The sequence below is a fragment of the Manacus candei genome, unplaced genomic scaffold (genome assembly GCF_025592945.1).
Source record: "Manacus candei isolate 608988 ecotype Guabito, Panama unplaced genomic scaffold, ASM2559294v1 h1tg000048l, whole genome shotgun sequence".
Classification (NCBI taxonomy): domain Eukaryota; kingdom Metazoa; phylum Chordata; class Aves; order Passeriformes; family Pipridae; genus Manacus; species Manacus candei.
In genome coordinates, this window is record NW_026138096.1 from 4731830 (window position 1) to 4752963 (window position 21134).

A 21134-nucleotide genomic window follows, 5' to 3' on the forward strand; every position below is an offset into this window, starting at 1 on the left:
TGTTTGAGATAGTCCTTGAGTCAGTCGCTTTTGCTTCTTGCAGTCACACAGGCTCTTACACTGATGTCCAAACTGCCCTGGTATGTAACCTGACTTAGAAATTATCTGAGTGTAGTATTTCAGATTGTAAAAAGAATTATGTTCATAAGAAATCTTGCAAAGATACCACCAGGGAAAGTGGAATAATAAAACTGCAATACAAATCTGAAAAATGTAGGGAAAAAAACCCCCCTATTTTCTCCATTTTTTTTCCCTATGGATTTTTAGTCAGACATCAAAAATGTTAAATATCTATTGTCTTCACAGTGTAAGCAACTATATTGTTGTCCTAGTAACTAGCATTGCAGTACTTTGTGTAACCAAGCACTGTGCTAACAAATGCCTGTTTTTATTCTGTGCGGTGACTGAGGCAGATGCTGTGAATAGAGTTAAAAATAGCCAAATTCTGCAACTCAGGCCCCTGTTTATCTGTCTCTTTCCAAAGGGCCAGGGACATCTGGATCTGAGCTGAAGGTTTTGCTCTGTCTCCACAATAAATGCTAATATTTTAGAAGTGTCTGAGAGTAAGAAACACCTGTCCAGTTAGGGAGAAAGGCACATGCTTGCTGCACCCAGAAAGGGGAGTGCACTCAGAGATGTGCAGGTTGTTGTATGTGCTGCTGTCACAGCAGTTTGTGCGATCCTTTATAACGGAGCTCAGTGTCTTCATGACAAGCTTTTTCTCCTAGGAGTTACAGATAGAGCTGCCTTTGACCAGTAGCATTTTCCCCAGGGAAAAATAAATTGATAGCCCAATGTGGACTTGTGTAAAGGATCCTCAGCAAAACAGAAATCCTACCTGATGTACTTAAAAGCATTGTGCCGACTTCATAATGCTGTACTGCACAGAGGTGAATTTGGTCTCTTAGATGTTTCTTTCTTTCTCCACTGCCTCATTTATCTTCCATTATACATTTATGGCCTGAGAAGAACAGTATTATCCCACCATCTTCCCCTTCTCTCAAGCACAGGTTTATTTATGGTATAATACATGCCACATGAAGACAGTTATACCTCTGAATGAGGGATTTATTTCCATTGACTTTAGTAAAAACAGAGGGATCAAAAGCTTATCCTAAACTGTACTTACTGGAAGATAAAATGATGTGTGATGACTATATGCTCTGAATTGTTTTTTTTCTTATTAACTATCATTAAAAACAGTGATTTGGTGAAGATGTGTTTAAATACTGGCTGAATGGACTAAAGAGCTCTTGTAAGACACGATACCTTTTTAAAATCATCAATCTGAAACATATAAAACTGTAGCTAGTTTTGGTACACGAGCCCAGATTGACAAAAAAGCATCATATGACATATATTTCTAAAGGCAGAACAAGAGTATGACTCCAGCATCTCAATGCCAGACTTGTAGGATCTTACTTTTTAGCTAGTTCTACAGAACATGGAGGACATCAAACATTCAATATCACAGACTGGCCCTGAAAACACTTTCAACCTTCCTGCCAGAATCTGAAGATAATGAGAAGAATAAACCTGCTGTATGTGTTGTGCTGATGCTGTTGTATCAGCTTCCTTGTCTCTCCTGCTGCTTTTGATTGCAGCTTTACCTTAAGGGTGATGTTGTCAGCCCAGCGGTGCTCAGTCTGACTTAATGTCAAGACGTTTTGTCGTTCCGTCTGGCTTAGTTCATTTTCTCTGAAAACTTATTCTTGCACTAAGTTGTTGTGCTTGAGTTCATCTACAGTGATTTGCTGGTTTTGAGTAATGTCATCCCCTAATACACACTCCCTGGAAAAAAACAAGAATCAACTATGCCACATTTTTCATTTTATTAGATAAAAATTTCTTCTGAGTAGAACGTGGTAAGATGAACCTGTGTCTGGTAATGGAAATAAATTAGTAGTGTCTTTCACCTTGAGGAATCCTCAAATCCATTACTAAGGACCTAGTCTGACATTTTTCAATAGTATGGGAATTGGATTTTCTCCCTTTAGTATGAAGGTTTTTTGAATAAAGACTTTGAATAAAGAGTCCAATGTCAAAATGTGCATAGATTAGGAGAGAGAGCATAATTCTGAATTGGGAAGGTAATAACTGTAAAAGTCTGCAAGAAAATTGAGGAACAGACAGTATTTTATTTAAAACTTCTAGAATAAACTCACAAAGGAGTCAAAGAATATTTTTCTTGTATAGGAAATCACTGTTACAGTAGGGTAAAGTCCTATTTCCACTGAAGTCAACTTAGGGATTTCCTTCAAGGTTTTTAATTTGTATTAAAAGAAAAAAAATTCCATAAAAGGTTATCTGGGAAAGATATTAAGGGACCTGGTAACACTATCTGTAAGAGAGATTTCTCATCCTCCAGCATGGTGTCTGGGATATTGACCTGACTTCGAAGTGACTTGCATTTGAATTCCAGTTCTGCCTTAACTTATCCAAAGTCACAGAATCATAGAGTCACAGAACGCTTTGGGTTGGAAGGGCCCTTCAAGATGCCCAATGCCCCTGCCATGAGCAGGGACACCTTTCACTAGAACAAGTTGCTCAAAGCCCTTCTGACCAGGCCTTCAACACTTCCAGGGATGGGGTGTCCACAACTTCTCTGGGCAACCTGTTCCAGTATCTCACCATGCTACCAGTGAAGAATTTCTTCCTAGGATCTAATCTCAGCTTACCCTCCTTCATTTTAAGGCCATTCCACCTTGTTCTATCACTACATGCCCTTGTGAAAAGTCCCCCTCCAGCTCTCTTGTAGCTCCCTTTCAGGTACTGGAAGCTACTGTAAGGTCTCCCTGGAGCCTTCTCTTCTCCAGGCTGAACAACCCCAACTCTTTCAGCCTATCATCATAGGACAGGTGCTCCAGCCTTGTTGAACTTAAACTCTACGCAGGCCCTCATCTCAAGCCTGTCAAGGTCCCTCTGGATGGCATCTCTTCTCACCACACAGTTTAGTGTCACTGAAAAACTTGCTGGGGGTGCGCTCGATCCCACTGCCCATGTTACCAGCAAAGATGTTGAACAGCACCAGTCCCAATAGTGACCCCTGAGGAATGTCACTGGTCACTCTTTTCCATTCTAAAATGAAGTGGTCTGGTAAGCTTTACTGAAGAGGCAGGAGAATGCAAACCTGGTTGCCTCAAGTCTTCATTTTGGAAAGTTTTGTGTTTTCTCCAAAACAGAGAAGAAAACCAAATGTTAACTTGTCAAAAGTTTTCATAAAACTGAGTTGTCATCCGCCAGTCAACATTAATCTAAATCATTCATCCAAATCCCCTGCGGTATTCAAAATATGTACACACAAATGCCAAGGAAAATATATTTTATTCCATTGTGCTCTGCAAAAGACCTAGTCAAGATTTTTAGGAGTTTTAAGTGGTAAAGTATTCAAAAACTTTAGGAAACTCATTCTGTATAAAAAACAAATTCTAAAGAGACCTAGTTAGGAGTTTTAGGAAGGATAAGTAATAAAGTATTCATAAAGTTTAGGAAACTTCATCTGTGGGAAAATCACCTTCTAAATGAAGAGCTCAAATCTGCTATTTATTTTTACTTAAATGAATAAATAGTCTTCGTTAAGAAATTTTCTCAACTGATTGATATATTTTCATCAAAATATTGCATGGTCTAGTAGGTTTTATTTTGTGCTAAATTCTGTAAGAATGAAAGGTACTGCAACCCAGTTTTATACTTAACAATATCTTATATTTGGGAAAAATGACTTAATAACACTGGATCGAGTAACTACCTAGCAGTGCAAAAGGAAGAATTTTTGTGTGTCTGAAATATTGATGTTCCTCTTCAGAGGAATTAGTTAATATAATAAAAGTTTCAAGCCTGTTAAAAATGCTTCTAAATCACATTTCAGCTTCTGAGAGTGTTTCCCAAACCAGGTTATTTAGATTGCAGTGTAAACCCAGTAGGCACAATAACCATGGTTCCGCAGTCCATGGCCCCTTTTAAAAGGCCAATAAGAGGTTACATAAAAGGACTGCTTTTCTTTATGTCAGGTAGAATCAAAATCTTCCTCATGGGTAATTGTATTTTTTCCAGAGGGATATTTTTTTCTATTGTGTCATAGAGTAGCAACTTAGGATGCTGCTGGGAACTTTATGACATCTCTGAACTGAAGAACCCCTGCATGCACATTTTTCTGTCTTGCAAGTTCATTGTTGCATTCCTTTTGGGTTCATAGGTGATAATGGAAACAAGAAGATAGTCAAATTACTCAAAACCAGGTGGATATTAACAGGTGTTAGATATTAGGGAGAGCCATCTGGATTTTTGCAGCTGTTGATTTTGCTAGGAATGTCAACCTCACCTTTAATAACATAAATAACAGTCAACATTACATGTAGTTTGTGGGGCTTATTGTACCACTCATGGCAGCACACTCCTGTTGTCTTTGAGAATCTTACTAGGTGGAGATGCTTCTCTGTATTGTGAATGCTTCACTACTAACTTTCTCATACTACAGCACTTGTAAAAGGTGGATAGATGGTAGATAAAGCCTCATAAGAGAGAATAACTGATTTGCAAAGGCAAATTCTAGATTATTTTTGCAGCTAGTTAATCTCTTACTCAGTTATTCTGCTTTCTGCATGAGAAAGAATGTATGTCTGTCAACAGATGGAGAAAACGTGGTGAAAAAAGCATTCAAAAAATAAACTTGTTCCTCTACTCCACTATAATCTAGGTATCAGCTGATACAGGTGTACAGGTGCCTGTTTAGTAGCAATCTAATGCTTTTGCTGTCATCTCTGTAGACAAAGATGTTAGCAGAGGAAGTGCATTGTAATGTCACTGCCTTGGAGCCAAGACCTGACTCTCTCTCTGCTCAAAAGAAGTTCAGTGGGTGAAGTTTTGGTTTTTTTAATTTCTTTCCTTGAAGCTTCATAATGTACTCAAAAGCATGATGCTTTCAGTGTCACTCTAAAGCCCATATTTAGAACATTTTTAGGGCAGACCTGGTAATATATTTGGATAAGAGGATCTGAAAGTTTAGGAATCCATGTTCTGTAAGAATGTTATCAACTTGTCCTTATTTAAGGGGAGAAGGACAGGAAACAGGTGACAGGTGACTTTTTCATTCCGAATAGAATCTTTGTGTCATTTTGAGCCCCTGTTGCTGAGTGCCTGAAGCTTTGGTGCTCTAACTTCGCTTCCATTTTACTTTCTATTTCAAATAAATAGATATTAGAAACTTATCCAACAAATACTTTTTTTTAAGCATTTTACTTCATTTTGGCTGGGGATTTGAATTCTATTTTGCTATAATTTGCTCTCAAAATGAAGGAGCCACAATTTAGGTGACTATAGGCTATTAACTCTAGCTCTACTAGGTGACATCTGAATGAAGAATTTCCAGTTGTGACAAAAGAGACCTGATTTTTAAATATGGGAGTAGGGGAAAAAAGTAGTATCTAAAGAATTAATTATAAAATTTTGTAAGTATCTCAGATTAATTTGATCTTTAAGTGAGATGACAGCAGGGAGTTGAATGATGCAAAGCTATCCTCTGCAGTGTCATATGTTTCTCTTTAATCAATTTTGTTCACTGTGTACTTTGTATTTACTTCTGCATAAAGCATCAGGCTAGGCATTAAATCTGCAATTTCTTCCAAACAGCTTTTATGTTAAAAGGTTGTTCTTGAACAGGAACTTACCAAATACATTGGAAAAAAATTTTGGAGGCAATTCATAAAGATTATGGAATCCAAAACTTCTGGATAAAGTGGGAACACCCTCATCCTACTCCTCCCTAACACTTCTCAGAACCTAAGCATTCATTTCCGTTCTTTTTTCCCAAATGATCTGAAACCAAGATGTTTTGGCATTAAAGAATGAATGGCAATTACTAGTTTTTGGGAGCAGGAAGCAATGAAAAAAACCCATATTTTGGTTCAATTTCAACTAAATTGTTTCCTCCCCTCATTTTTCATTTTGTCAGCCAAAAAAATAGAAAACAAAAGAACAAACCAAAAACTACAGCCCAACCAAATAACCCTACTCTTCTCTTTAGTGCATTAAATATATGCATGTGTTTGTAGTTTAAGGCATTTAAATCATAAATGTCTCAGTATAGTTGCACATGATCTGTTGTGTACACAAGTACTTTTTATGTGCAATTGCTTTATGTGGGCAGGTGTCTACTTTTGCACATGGAAGCATTCATCATTTCTGTAGCTGCAATTTAGGAAGGCCACTGAAACATGACCTCTGTTATGTTCTTTTGGGGAATTAGAAAAATATGCTGAATTATAATCTTGATGTATAACAGACTGCAGCTTGAATCTTACATTACTTTCATCCATTTTACTAGTACGAACTCTTTGACTTATTTAGGTTTTTGTTGATTTTACAATGATGTAAAGGAAGCAAAGACAACTGTTGGAAGGAAAGTGTGGCTATAAAGATTAACCTGTCGTTTTCTTTTTTTTTTTTTTTGGAAAATAGTACTTTAAATACCATTGTAGTACATAGTCATGGCTAACCTGCTCTACCAACCCATATCTCCTTGGAAAATCTTTCATTAATAGTGTTACTTCTGTGAGTTAAGGAGAACACTACCTGTTGGCAGTGGCTCCACTAATGTACATCCTTCCATGCCACAACTTCATCATTTTGCTCCCTCATCTAGGTAATTTCTCAACAGATTTTGGCCTGTGTCTTACTGTATGTTCAAAGGCACTATAATAATATTAACTACAACAGGCAGAACGAAAAGAAGGTTGTCACATTTATTTGCTTTTTCGGTGATATTATCATTTGTAGTAAAGGTCTAAGTGAAGCAAAGGACTCAGCTCTTTGAGCTCACCATAAATTGACAAGAGACTTCTAACACGCTAATCCTTTTACGCAGGAGACAACTGAGAAAGTTGCTGCTGTTTTAATGTAAATGACTTCTGATATCTAGTGAACTCTAAGGTAGATGGAGTATTTAATCTGAAATTGCAATTGTGTTTTAAAAATTATCATGGAGGTCTGACAGTTTAAAAAATATTTTAACAATACAGTAAGTTCACTGATAATTGTGTTTCCTGCTAATATGATTTAGTGGAGAAAAAGAAGCCTCATATGGAGAACAAGATATAAATACTGGTTTTTAGCAAAACTCTGTGTCTGCTTCCATTTAAAAGTATAGGAGACAGAAAGAGTTGCTAAAATAATTAACTAGCATCTCTTGAGAGTGTGGTTTCCTTTCCCAGCTTGTTCACGTACTCACTGTTAGATATTGAGGTTTAGATCCATAAAGAATTTTAGGTACATGCTTGGATATCTTTGCTTAGGTGCTACCCAGAGGAATTTAGACATTTTATCAAAGATAGAGCCATTGAGATTGCCCATATCACCTGTATGTGGGATCCTCAGTTGACCCTGTTTCAAATCTTAGGTTTTATTGTCAGTAGCTGTATACATTTGAAGACTTTCCCAAAAAAATCTAAAGGTCTTGATCCACCCCTAACTGGCATGTCAAGTCAGCAGGGTGTGTCAACAGGGCAATACAGGACTGTGCAGACACTCTGCTTGACAGCATCCTCTGAACATCACAGTGGATGACAAAGTCATATAGAAGAGAGAAAAAGCCAATGCAGCTCTTGGGAGATTAAAGCAGTGAGTCTATAGTGAAAGAGGCTTCTGATTTAAAACAAAAGTAACTGTGCATCACACAGTTGTCATCAATAGTCTTCAGTATGACTGCAAAACTTGCACAGTTTTAGTTGCTACAATAAACATCTGAATAAATTTTGCATGTGCTGTCTTTGTGACCTTGGTGGGAAAGTACTGCAGGATCACTCCCACCGCTTTAAGGTCTTTGAGTGTTCTCAGATATTCATAAATAAAACTTGTAGGTTCAGCTGTGCTGCTCTAAGGATCCAGACAAAAGGCTGCTCAAAGCTATTTTCCTTGTCTGGAGACAATATGGCTAACAGCTCAAAGGAAAACCACCATAATACTACAACAGTTGCTCAAGATGTGTCAATGTATATGGGTTGAGATCTGTGATATGTGACTGTAGCTAAAATCCATCTACTGTGGCAAAGAATGTTTTGATGCTATGAAAACCTATGTACAAAATCCTAAAGAACGCAGCGGAAAAGTTAAAGAGGAAGGCAAATGTAGTGCTTATAAAAAGCTGTGTCTCTGACATTCAAGATGAGCAGTGTTGTCAGACTCAGGCTCATTTCTCCTGCATGAAGTCATAGAAGCTGAATGTTTACCTGATAAGTTTTTGGGAGTCTCCAGCATCATAGCTGCAGTTGCCTTTGCAGGTGACACAGTTATTACTGCTCATCTGAACCAGGAGTATCTATTGCATAGATGCTCTTGTGTGTTGAATAGAAATGTGCATTTACTGGAAAAGATTATCATTGCATATAATTTCTGTTAAATTAGCTCCCCCTGATTATGAGCTTTATCAGGAACAGAAATAATAAGCAATCCTCTAGCAAATAGTTTAAATGAGTTAGCTTAAAATCTGCATTAAACTGTCTTATCTACCAAATGATGCAATCAAATTAAAAAATTATGGGCTCGTAAATGAACTAGGAACAAATGTACAAAGTTGTTATGGCAACTGAAACACTGAAGTTAAAATTATGGATCCCAAATTCTTGCAAATAAAAGTAAATTAATTTCGAAGGTAATTGGAATTTCTTCCAAAAATTATTTATCAAAGCATCATCCTTTATAGTTTCAACAGAATTGATTTGATGGCTTTCTAATGTAATACAATTAATCAAGAGGAAGGTTTTAGTAGCTTATGAATTACTATCATCTTGATATGTAACTTCTAGTCATCAGTTACACTTGCTGAACCGTTCCAGTTTGTTCCATTCATATGATTTTATTCGACATATATATTTTGCACCTGAGCAATTAGATTGTGATTGCTGTTATGTATTGCTTTATTGTAGTTCATATTTTTGTCTAATCCATCGAATTCTACTTAATGCATGCCTTTGTTACTTTGAAAAAATACTTCTTTTTTATTCTAGTGATATTTAGCAATACATTTAAATGCACTCATCCGATGTGTCTGCAAAACTCTGTCAACTATAGAGCAACATGTGCTACTGCAGCACAGCATCAATAATCATTAAGCTTTTTTTTCAAACAGTTTGCTAAACTGGATGCATGTAAAGCGCTGGATTCCTTAGGAAATTTGCCCTATGAATTACAAAGCGGTATGACTGCGTTTTTATTGGGGTTTGTGACTGTAGTGGGACACTTTCTTGAATCTATGGGATTTTACTTGCAGTGATGCAGTTACTGTGCTCTGTCAAAACCTCGTTTTCAGTCTGTAGAATCAGAACAGCCATAATAGAAATGACCTTTTTTGTCAGTTTGGGGTTTTTTGCAGGAGGCTGGACCAACAGGCAGTAAAAGTTATTTCTATCTTCTGCTAAAAATCCACAGAGGAGAAGGTTATAGTTCACCTATTGAAGCAGTGCCTTTCCTGTGTGCACATATAGTTGCATGTAGCTTCCGTATTACTCTGGTAGATTTTGCATAATTTCTAAAATAATTTCTATAATTTTTCTATCATTATAGGATTTGGAACTTGACAATATCTGTCCAATTTGTCTAATGTCTATCTCTAATCCTGATAGTATCTAATTTCTCACTCTGGTGAGGAGGAATAAACAACTCCAATATCTTGTACCATTACCTCTATAGAATTCTAGAATCATAAAATTGTTGAGGTTGGAAGGGACCTCAGGAGATCTCCTGGTCCAACCCCTTTGCTCACCCAGAGCCAATCACACAGGATGGTTTCCAGATGGCTTTTGAATATCTCCAAGGATGGAGACTCCACAACCTCTCTAGGCACCTGTGCCAGTACTTGATCACCCTCACAGTAAAAATGTTGTTTCTTGTTGTTCAGAGAAAACCTCCTGTGTTTCAGTTTGAGACTGTTGCCTCTAGTCCTATCACTGGGCACCCCTGAAGACAATCTGACTCCATCTTCTTTGGACCCTCCTTTCAGGTTTTGGTGGATGTCCCGGAGACTGTTCAGGCTGAACAGTCCCACTTCTCTCAACCTCTCCTCATAGGAGAGATGCTCCAGCCCCTTCATCACCTTCACAGCTTTTTGTTGCACTCCCTCCAGTCTTTCCATCTCTCTCTTGTTCTGGGGAGCCCAAAATTGGACCCAGTACTCCACATGTAGCTTCACCAGTACTGATGAGAAGGAATTAGAGAATTGTGCAGCTATATCTTTTAAGTTTATTTATCCTCGTAGTTCCTCTTTCTTGCCCTTCCTCCAGGACAGCTCTTCACTCTATAACAAGGCTGAAAACGTTTTGTTCTACTTCTCAGCTTTATCTTTTCCAGAGAAAAACCCAATTCTCTCAATCTTTCTTCATTGGTTATATTTTCTAAGCACCTTATGAATCATTTTGCCCCTCTTCAAATTCATTTTTATTGAGTGTGTAAATATGCATAAAATATCCAAAATTAGACATGATATTCTTCCAGAGGCTCCACTTTTGCCAAGTTTATAAAAATAATTATCTCCATGTCTTCTGTTTTCCATTTCTGAATACGACCTAGAATTAGTCTTTCTTATTTTGCAGCAACACTGCATTCTTGGTTTAATTTCTCAGAATTCCCCAAGTCATTTCTTCGATATTTGAAAGTTATTTTCTGTCTTGGTTTTGCACCTTTGTTGTGAGTTTGGTTTGTTTTTTTTTCCCCAGAAGTACTTTTTGCACTTGGTTTTGGAGTATTTCATCATATTGATTTCTGAACATTGCTTCCATCAGTCAATGTCCACTCCCTTCCTTCTGCGTTATCTGCAAATTTTTTTCGTGTTTCTTATTTGTTCATGAGTATTAATGAAAATATTGACTGTGGACCCATCATATCTTTGTGATACATATCTCAAAATATTCCCTGTTTGATAACTACCTTTTGAAAATGGATTCTTCTAATTGGATATGTACTCCCATTCCTCCTCACAGTGATTTTATCTGCACTGATGCTTTCTTTTCTATATTGAGACAATGTCAGCTAGAAATGTCTAACAGTTTTAACAAAGGTCAGAATATGCTAGATTTTCTCCTTTCCTTTATCTGCTAAGCCAGTTACCCTGTAAAAGGAGGAAATTACATTAGTTTGACGATTTGGTTTTGACAAATCCATGGTAGCTGTTTGTTATCATTTTAATTATCTCCAAGGTGCTTAGAAGTAGATAGCTCAATAATTTGTTTGGTATCTTTGTGGGTATCAAATGCTGTAACTCTCTGAGCTTCATTTTGCTGTTTCATATCTCTGGTTATATATACACATACACACACACGTGTATGTGTCTGTTTTTACACATATAGTCAATGTGTTTCCCTTACCATAGTCATTTGGAATCATCCTCATGAGATTTCAAATATAATTAATAATAGTTCAGAGATTATGTTTTATGCTTTCAGGAAAATTTCATTATTCTGTTCTGCCTTGAACTGAAACCACCATCTCCTTTCTTCTCCTTTCCTGACTAATCTGCCTGAGATAGCTAACACAGATGAAGAAAATTTGATTTGTTCTGTGGAAAATACTTTCCTTGAGGCAGGAGTGAAGCTTTAACAGGACTTGGCTCCTTGCACTTGAACATATTAGTTGATAAATGGGTTAGTAAAAGAAATGTAATAGATTTGTAAAGTTTTGTGGTGTCTAGAGAAGCATTCACTGAGGTAGGTATTGCACCTACCGCAGAGGTAGACAGGTGTTGGATAAGCACATGGCGAAGTCTTCTTTATGGTAGTACCTCGTATGGAGAAACAAAGATTTTAAAATAGAGGTACAGGTATTTAGCATGCAAAAGACACTTCATGTCTGTCAGCAAACCCAGTCATATTGAAACAGGCGTTGTGGAAAAAGCATGAGACCACCTAAGTAGTCACTTTATTGAGTATATAACTACCAATGAATAAGATTATATGGTGACAGCAGCTCTCAGGATCCAGCTGAACCAGAAAAAGGAATCAAATCCTGAGGTCTCAGTGAGAGATGTGGGACCACACACCTATGTGCACATACAGCCAGTGGACTGAGCCACATTTTTTAATTTTCGTGTGTTGCTTCTACTTCTGAGCCATGGGTGCATTTAGAAGGAAAGAAATTAGGTGATCCAGCTCCTTTAATCTCAGAGCCTTACAAAAAAAGAGTAAGACATACAAACTAAATGCATATGTTTCTGTTTCATTAAGTGCACTGCTGATGGTGTGGTTTCCTATGCATGTGGCTTGTTAGGTCCTTGCAGTGTGAGCAGTGTGGGCAATAATGTATCGATATCTACATCTCTCTGCTATGGATGAGAAGCAAAGACACCAGAAAGGAAGGGAAGAAATCACTGTACGTCTTTAATCTCTCTGAACTACTTTTCAGCCTCATTGGTAGACTTCAGAGCTCTACGTCCATTTACCAGGAGAAATGCTTAGTGTGATGATGTTGCCTCTGTGCTGCAGAGAGTTGAGCATTCACTCACTTCTGGTCTACCCTAGTTCCACTTTGAACCTGGTATTCAGGACAAGAGAAATGTCTGTGCACTGCAGAATGCTTTTAACAAAACAGTACCATTCCTGCTGTGTCTGGATTTGGACAAAATTGAGGGCAAAACAAAAGGAATGAATTAGTTTGGGGAACGCTACTAAAGCTTGGAATATGAACTCTGTGCAGTATGAACTGCATAGAAATTGTTGGCTTTAGAATCAACCTTAAATTCTTTGGCAAGTAAGTCACATAAGCCTGATACAAACCACAAATACATTTTACTTTTGCCCAAATAGAGTCTTTATCCTTTCTAATTTGTTGCTGGATGTCATACATACCCATTTTGTTTTGGAAATAAAGATTCCGATTTAGAAAATGTTGGCTGCGTTGAAAATAGAGCTTGGTTTTTAAAGCAATGAGATTTCCTTTTTTTTTTTCCCTAAAAAAATTGTACAGTTTATGGCTGGTTTTTGGTTTTTGCTATACAAGGGACTATCTGAAATGAAGAGGAGACTCTGAGTTCTTCAGTACAATGTGTAGGTGCAGTGTATTCCTTAGAAACTGATACAATTTCATTATACTGCTGTGACTTTAAACAATAGCAAATTGCTATCTAAAACCTGTGGAAATTAACAAAAAAACCCACAACAAAACCAACTGAAGAAGTTGTAGTATAATCTCAAGGAATGGGTGACAGAGCTGGAAATTCAATCTGGTGATCCTAGTTCTGCTTCTTGTTGAAATCTGAGAGCTGTGTGTTTCATATAGAAAGATAATAGACAAAAATGTTGGGTTCCAAATTAGAAAAGGTTATTTCCAGTTAAATTTCTGGGCTAGAGAAAAAAATCTCTAATACATGAGATATATTTTTTCATTGAAAAGTTTCATATGCAATTGACAAATGTTTCCTAACGACTCATTATACATAAAGAGGAATAAAAGCAGAAGAAAAATTAAACTGGTACCTTTAAGCACAGAACTATGACAGTGGAAAAGATAGAACTGAAATTTTGAATCTCAGATGTATGGTATTTCTTTGCAGTAAGAGTTTACTTTTGATCTTTTTGTTCAGAGTCTTTGGACATATTAGCTACCGTTCGGACTGGGAACTGGTGAAGGTGGACTTCAGACCATCCTTCCCCAGGGAGTGCACTGATGATGACTACGAGTCTTGGGAGCTCACAAATCTGCAGGTATTCGTGGTCTTATGTTAACTGACAAAACTTTTCCATAGCTTTCAGATTCATATAGAACTGTGTGCTAGGAAAATGTTTCCAAATTGAATTTGCATGCCACATCCCCAGCTTAGTCTCCTTATGCTGATATTTGCTGATTTTGCAATAGTTTAAAATGGGAGAGGATTTTGTGTTCATTTTGGTTGTGTAATCTGTGTCCTAGGAAAGGTGGAAATATATCTGCTGGGTTGCCATAATAATAGGTGGTCCTGCTGGATTAGGAAGCATATACCATAAACTGAAGTGTGTAATATTGATTCAAACAATTTCAACATGTAGTCATGTGTTCTGCCAACTTCCTGACCACATACTGTACTCATATATAAATTGCCATAAGTACAGTCCATTCCAGAAGTAATTTAGGATCTCAGTGGACCAATCATGTAATGGAGTCCAGTTGTTTTGGGCAATGCCATTTCTGCAGTAATGCATTAAGGCTGTGCTAATCCTGGTGGTCTGGCCAAATCCAATTTTGGGAAGTTAAACTGTCTCTACAGTGTATTGATTGAAGAGGCAAGTCTGAGGGTTTTTTTTTAATTAAATGGAATATGTCATATTTATTCATAATCATTCAGATTATTATGTTTTGCTTCTTCCAGTACATTTGTTCTTTTGCTCTCTGCAGGGTTGGTTTATTTTTTGCATACTACTCTGTGTTACTCCAACTCTACTGCTCCCATTTACCAGTTCTCATGCCTAATTTTACACTTCTTGTTTGGAACTGCTGTGTGTTTACTGAGAATATTATGCAGATCTGAGCCTAAAGAGTAACAGTATTTTGGAATATTGGCATCGAAATGTCTTTCAGAAATTAGAAACTACTAAAATGACTTTGACAGAGTACTTGCAGCTGCCCAATTACCAGTGGAGCATGTAAAGATAGCCTTCATTCTACCTGTGTCCACATGCTTGGTACATCAGGTTGACTGCCAACATGAGATATGGTGATTTAGAGAGAACTTCAGCTGTGTGCAGCCACAGCGAATATATAAATGGCCAGTTGGAACTTTGTGCCTAGATTGTGTACACATGAAACATGGGTTAGATTGCACTTGAATTTTCACCTACATCTTCAGATTTTTACCCTGGAAATACAACCTATGTTACAACTTTGTAGTGACCTGTTAGCAGACAGCAGTGAATATGAGAGCTATCTATACCTATATATTTGAATATGAGAGAGTTGATACAAGTTCTTGGCAGCAAGATCAGCCTTTCTCAGGACAACATAAGGTCATGTGTGTGGTGTAGGTTACGGTGCAATAAGTCCCATGCTTTGATATCCAGGGTGATCATTGCATCATGGGCCAGCAGAGAAGCTTTCGAAAGAGGAAGATTTCATCATGGTGCATTAAAGGGAGAAGTTTCACATCAGCTCTCACATCCAAAGTTTGTGAATGTGTGAACTCTGATTTCTTATGGTGAGTCTGTCTGTGGACCTTTTGATTTATTGCTAGTAAATAGTTTGAGATGGGTTTATTTTTCTCCTTTTTCCCCTCTCCCCACATAGCCATATATAAATAAATAGGTAAACTGTTATTTGAATAGCGGGTTTCTTTTGCATTTGTTAAAAATATTGCCATGTTTAAGTATGTGTTTCACCTGCCTGAACAAATCCTGATGTTTTTCTCTATTGATCAAGGCTTGAAAAATGACCATTGGATTCATTTAAAAGGCAAACAAACCCTTTCTATTTGCAAATGAAAAAAAAAAAAAAGCAAGGAAATGTTTGGTCTGAGTGGCAAAGGAAACCTTTGAAAGATCTAAGGTACCATGGGAGTTAATTTTGCAGAACTGACAAAGTAATTACAACCAGTTTTTCCCTGAAGTGTACACGACTCCCACTGAAATTAGACTTAAAACAGAACTAGCTTCATCAACTTGTATGTTCATCTGGTAGAATAACATTAAAAAAAATTATTTACTCTTAAAAATGTAGTCTCATCCACCCCAAATTAGACTGCTGAGTGAAGTGGGGATAGTAACACACTTGGTGTTGATGTTTTTCAGTGATTATGGGTTTGAGCGCTCTGCACTTCTGAAGTCGGAGTCTAACAAATGCTTTGCTGACTTTTGGTTTAACCCAGAAGCACCGCCTGAAGACTGTGTGCTGGGGCAGGCATACACCAGCAGCACTGGGTAAGCTGTTTTTACATTCAACTGGCTTGATGAGGCTTCCAAAGAGAGGGAGAATATTCCAACCAGCGGCCTCAAAAGTGGTTTGAAAGAAATTCACATTTCAATCCTCAGGGGAGCCTGTAAGAGAGCTAGAGAGGGACTTTTTACAGGGGCATGTAGTGATAGGTCAAGTGGGAATGGCCTACAGATGAAGCAGGATAGGTTAAGATTAGATATTAGGAAGAAATTCTTTTCTGAGAGGGTGGTGAGACACTGAACAACTTGTGCAGTTGTTCCCTGGAAGTGTGGAAGTCTTGGTTGGGTGGGACTTTGAGCAACTTGGTTTAGTGGAATACGTTCCTTGCCCTGGCTGGGGTATTGGAACTAGAAGATCTTGAAGGTCCCTTTCAACCCAAACCAGTCTGTGATTCTATGAAATGTAAATAAGGTAAACTGTAAAAACTGGGAAATGCAAAAGCTGTGACGGACTTAGTGCATGTGCAGAAGCTTCCTACAAATTAAGGGAAGATAATTGTTCCTTTGCATGTTCCCAGTGGTTGAAAAACTAATCTGTTCAAGAAGAGGGGGAGCTGTCTTGTTTGCAGCATTTTAATGGTTTTTTTTGTAACATTCTGTAGCCATTTTTACACTTCTGATAGGAATGTCCATTCAAAACCTTTTCTTTTAGCTTATTGCTTAGGTCCAGAGCAATTTTCAGTTTGTATCTAATAAATTACTCTGAGGACCTGGTGTCATCTCACAAAATTTCCCAGTCTCTCATTTTCATAAGAGCAAGAAGTTCTGCGAAGAATAGTTTTTTTTCCTGACCATATGGGACACTCAGAATCAAAGGAAAGCGTTAGTAACTGTAAACAATACCACATAGGATATACACTACAATGTAGTCTGACGTCTGTGCTGAGAATAACTTGCAGCTGGCATCTATTCTGGCTTATCATAACACCATCTCAGTCAGTTGTAGAGATGAGAACCAAATGATGAAATGTCCAATCTGGCAATAGAATCACAGTCTCTGTGTATATTTGCCTTACCAAGGAAAATGATGCCTTTTGGGTTGCGGCTGACAGCTGTGATATACAGAGTGGGAATTCAAAAGAGTGACATATGACTGATTTTAAAGGACGTTTAAAAATCGCATACCTACGTGAAACTGATCTGTAAATAATTACTGTATGCGCCCAAGTATTTCATTATTAACTCTTAAAAAGTGTTACTTCTTTCAATCTTTTATACTGTTATGTTACACAAATGTTACAAGTCTTTTAAGAAATTAATTGATTTTAGAGCAGTGGTTAAGCAATTAGTTCTGGGTTAATGCAGAAGCTGCTTGGTCTAATTTCTTCCTGGTCTTTGGGGTTTGAACCCAAACCTCTAGAGCAATTAAGACTGTTGAGTGCTAGGAAAGGGGATGGCAAGGAGGACAGAAGACTGTCTATCTCCTGGAGATAGGCACATTTCTAAGTTTGAAAAGACAGACTCTTCTAATGCATTCAAGTGAAATCCTCATCATGCTCCACACCACCCTTCTTCAATGGGTTTTCCTTAGTAAAGGCAAAGTCCCCAATCCAAGTACTTGCGTTGCGAGTTGGTTTTGATTGTCTGCAATCTTGTCTGTTTGTGTACCCAAGGAAAATGCATTAGCTACAATCACACTTGCACTTGGTGTCTCTGATGGCATTCTTTTGCTTACCTCCAGTTCACCATTTTCACTGCTTACTGTTTTTGCAGGTATAGGAAAGTTGTCTCTAATGTGTGTGAAGGTGGTGTAGACCTGCAGCAGAATGTAGCACAGCATATGTGTCCATTGATTGCTCCCAAGGGACTTCAGATCAGCATCAGAGAAGAAAGCCTGGCTGTTAGGCCCGGGGAAGACATCACCTTCATTGTCAGACAAGAGCAGGTAGTAATAAACGTTGGCTCCATGAAAGTTTAATTGCTGCTTTTAGGGTTAATTTCACTCCTACCTGCTTTGCTGCTGAATGAAGATTAATTTGTGCTTGAGACAAGGATTAATGGATTTGGAAATATTGAAACTTCTATTTTCAAGTGAATCAGACAAGACAGTAGACTCAGTGAATCTCCAAGTTCTACCCACAGAACAGGATTTTTGTCCTCAGCAGCAAAGGCAATAGCTTCTTGGAAAATCAAAGCAACTGGATTACCAAAGTCTCCTTGGACTGAAAATCTCAGCTGTTGTATCAGAGAAGAACAGAAATGCAGAGAATATTTAATATTCGGGTTTAAGTGTTTTTGAGAATCTGCCTTTCAGAAAGGAATGAGGCAAAGCTTTACAGAAATCAGCAAATAGCACAGCATAAGAATATTTATTATATATTAGTTCTGTTGCCAAAGATATGGGGGATTTTCTGTTTATTGAGTGAGATAAGGCCCTGACCAACAGCAGTAAGTAATTGCTGGATGAATTGTTTGCCATGGGTATGTTTCCTCATGTTTGGTTTTTAGCATTAGGCTATAACTGCTGTGCTCAGGTTACCAGAGTATTTGTACATCCTGGCTAACCCCACTGATTTGCAAGAATTATAAGAAAATTCACACATTTTGGCAAACCTGTGCAATATAAATTGAGCACTTGGGATTTATTTCTGTAATGGAATCAAGAAAGTTACGTGCAGAACACTGGCCTGCTTAATGCTTCTCAGGCTCTGCATCCCAATGCGTGCAGTGCCCCAACAGTTTGTGTGACAAGTTCTGCTGCCTCCTCTTTCTAGAATTTGTTTGGAAATGTTTATTGTAAGCCCAGAGCATTTGGTTGCAATTTGGATTCTAATGATTTTGATTGGCAGTTTGACTTTTTTCCTACTGAAACCTTCATGGATCTCTGTGGCAATATGAAAACCATTTAAAGTTATTCACAAATCTTCAGAAGTGAGGGATCTTGAAGACAATCTCGTACTGTGTTTCCTGGTGAAGTCTGTGCTCTGTTCATGAAAGAGGAAGGCAGATTTAGAAGAACTGTAGCAGTTTGGTGCCCTCTATGGCTAAGAATAATATTTAAACTCAAATGTCCTGAGCGTTTCTTAGGATTTAATCTATATGACAAAATCCAATGAGAATTCATAACAATTACTGAGTTTAAGAAACAGCTCTACTACAATAAACCAAAGCATACTACTTTCTCCAATGAACAAAATTAATTTACTAGTTTCTGGGAATGCAGGAATGCCAGACATAAGAGAGTAAATAAAACATGCTTCTGTTATGCTTGGGCAGTTTTCAGGTGTCCTTAGAAATAATAGCAATAATGATGATGATGATAATTTTTTTTTCCATAGCCTGTTGGCTGAATATATGAATAAATAATATCATGACCATCTCCTATTTTTTATGGAAGTGGAAACCCCAACTTCTTATAAATTTAGCTGATTTATGTGACTCTTTTGTTTTCTGTCCACTGCTCTCTTTGTTTATTGGTCTGGAAAATATAAGTATCTTGTTGTTTTGAGTATAACACTCTCATCCTTACACTAGGGAAGCTATTTAGAATAATATAGTAAGAGAAGCTTGCATCTATTGGCTTTTAACACTGGTTTCTGTCTCATCTGGAAAAAATACACATGTGTACTTGTTAGCATAAGAAAGAGAGAACAAGAACTCTTTGCAAGCTAATGTCATCTAAAGAGATTCCACTTACACTGCTGGCAAGAACATATCTCTTCTGCTTTAAAGTGTAATATAATATATTATCTCTTCTGCTAAATTCTACTATTCTGTTGTCAAAAGAAAGAAAAAACTATTCACAGTGAAGAGGCTTTTAAGGTCCTTTACGTGTCTTGAAATATGGTGCTTAGGTATTTGATAATCCTACAGGTTCCTTATTATGGGTGTTCTTTTACATTGTAAGCAATGTTCTTTCATCTGATAAAACAAGGAAGAAAATCAACCACACTGCCAAATAACAAAAGGAGGAAATAATAGTATGTTTTCCTTTCTTCTGTTATGCCAGGGAACATAAATTCTAGCCTTGGTACCTCCTTTGATTTTCAAAGAATCATAGGATTATAGACTGCCAGGTTGGAAGGGACCTCGATGATCATCTAGTCCAACCTGTCTTGGCAAAAGCACAGCCTAGACAAGATGGCCAGCACCTGTGCTGCTGAATCTTAAAAGTGTCCAACTGTGGGGAATCCACCAGCTTCCTGGTGAGACTATTCCAATGGCTGATTGTTGCCATTTTGAAAAAATTACATTATTGCTTCCTTTTGAGATTAAATTTTGGAATAAACCTATTTCAGAGTGGCTTTTGGAGAAGTGGAGTGATTTTTGAATACTTCAATTGGTGTCAGTCCTTCTCTGCTCTGATGCCCTTTCCTGTCACTTGACCAGCACATGGGTGTATACATTCCTTTCCCAGAGGCAATGAAATTTTTTAAATCAATACTGTGTTTTCACAACACAGAGGCTTTTCTATGAAGCCTGGCCCTGTAGCCTGTCTTAATTGCATGGCTGTGATGGCAAGCAAGCAGGAACATAAATACTGTTGGAGATCAAGGAAGCAGGGCAGCTCACCAAGGCAGTGCTGCCAGTAGTATTGAGAAAGTATTACTGCTAACAGCTAAAATGAATTTTCCTTTCACTGCATCCAAATCTCTAGTCCATGTAGCACAGGCCTGATTTCTCTCCTGAGCAGCCACACCACGACAACATGAGTAATAGTCATGTTTGTCCTCTGACAGTATTATCAGCTTTGCAGTCCTTTAGGCCTGAGTTTAGGAAGACGGTGTCATTTAAAGGAGCACTTGGCAGAAGTGTGAGGAATTATGAATTCAATGAGATGTTTGATATGACAAAATTATTTGGCTGGACTTTTAAACCCTTTCCCAAACCCAGCTTGGTAATCTGCTTCATTAACCATGCATCTAATTTTGCACTAGAGCATGGTAGTTCTGGACATGCTTGGTGGCTCAGTATAATGCTGAACACCTCTGTGTGAAGATCCCAGCTTGGGTCTTAAAGGCCATGTAATTGACACTAGGATGCTGTGCTTAGATGGTGCTGTGAAGAGTGCCTAAGCCAATTAATTTTACTTAATAATTGGAAAGGCTAAAAGTTCACGGGATGAGTAGTAATTTGCTAAAATAACAATCTTCAATTGCTTGCAATGATATGAGTGTCACACCATTATGTTAGTTAATGTCCAGCTGCATTAAGACAAGAGTGATGATTTCTGTGCCATACAACTTGATTAGTGGTCTGAGGTGTCTAATTTTAAGGTAGCACCTTACTGTGGAAATTTGGTATTATCTCTATTAA

General features: G+C 37.7%; 1 protein-coding gene across 1 annotated transcript in view; it reads left to right on the top strand.

Moving 5' to 3' along the window:
- SORCS2 (sortilin related VPS10 domain containing receptor 2) overlaps window positions 1–21134 on the top strand; it is a 552065-nt gene that overhangs the window by 493190 nt on the left and 37741 nt on the right. The window contains exons 15-18 of the mRNA XM_051798400.1: window positions 13562–13682; window positions 15012–15145; window positions 15735–15863; window positions 17592–17763. Of these exons, the coding sequence (XP_051654360.1) occupies window positions 13562–13682; window positions 15012–15145; window positions 15735–15863; window positions 17592–17763 (556 nt within the window). The remainder of the gene's footprint in view (window positions 1–13561; window positions 13683–15011; window positions 15146–15734; window positions 15864–17591; window positions 17764–21134) is intronic.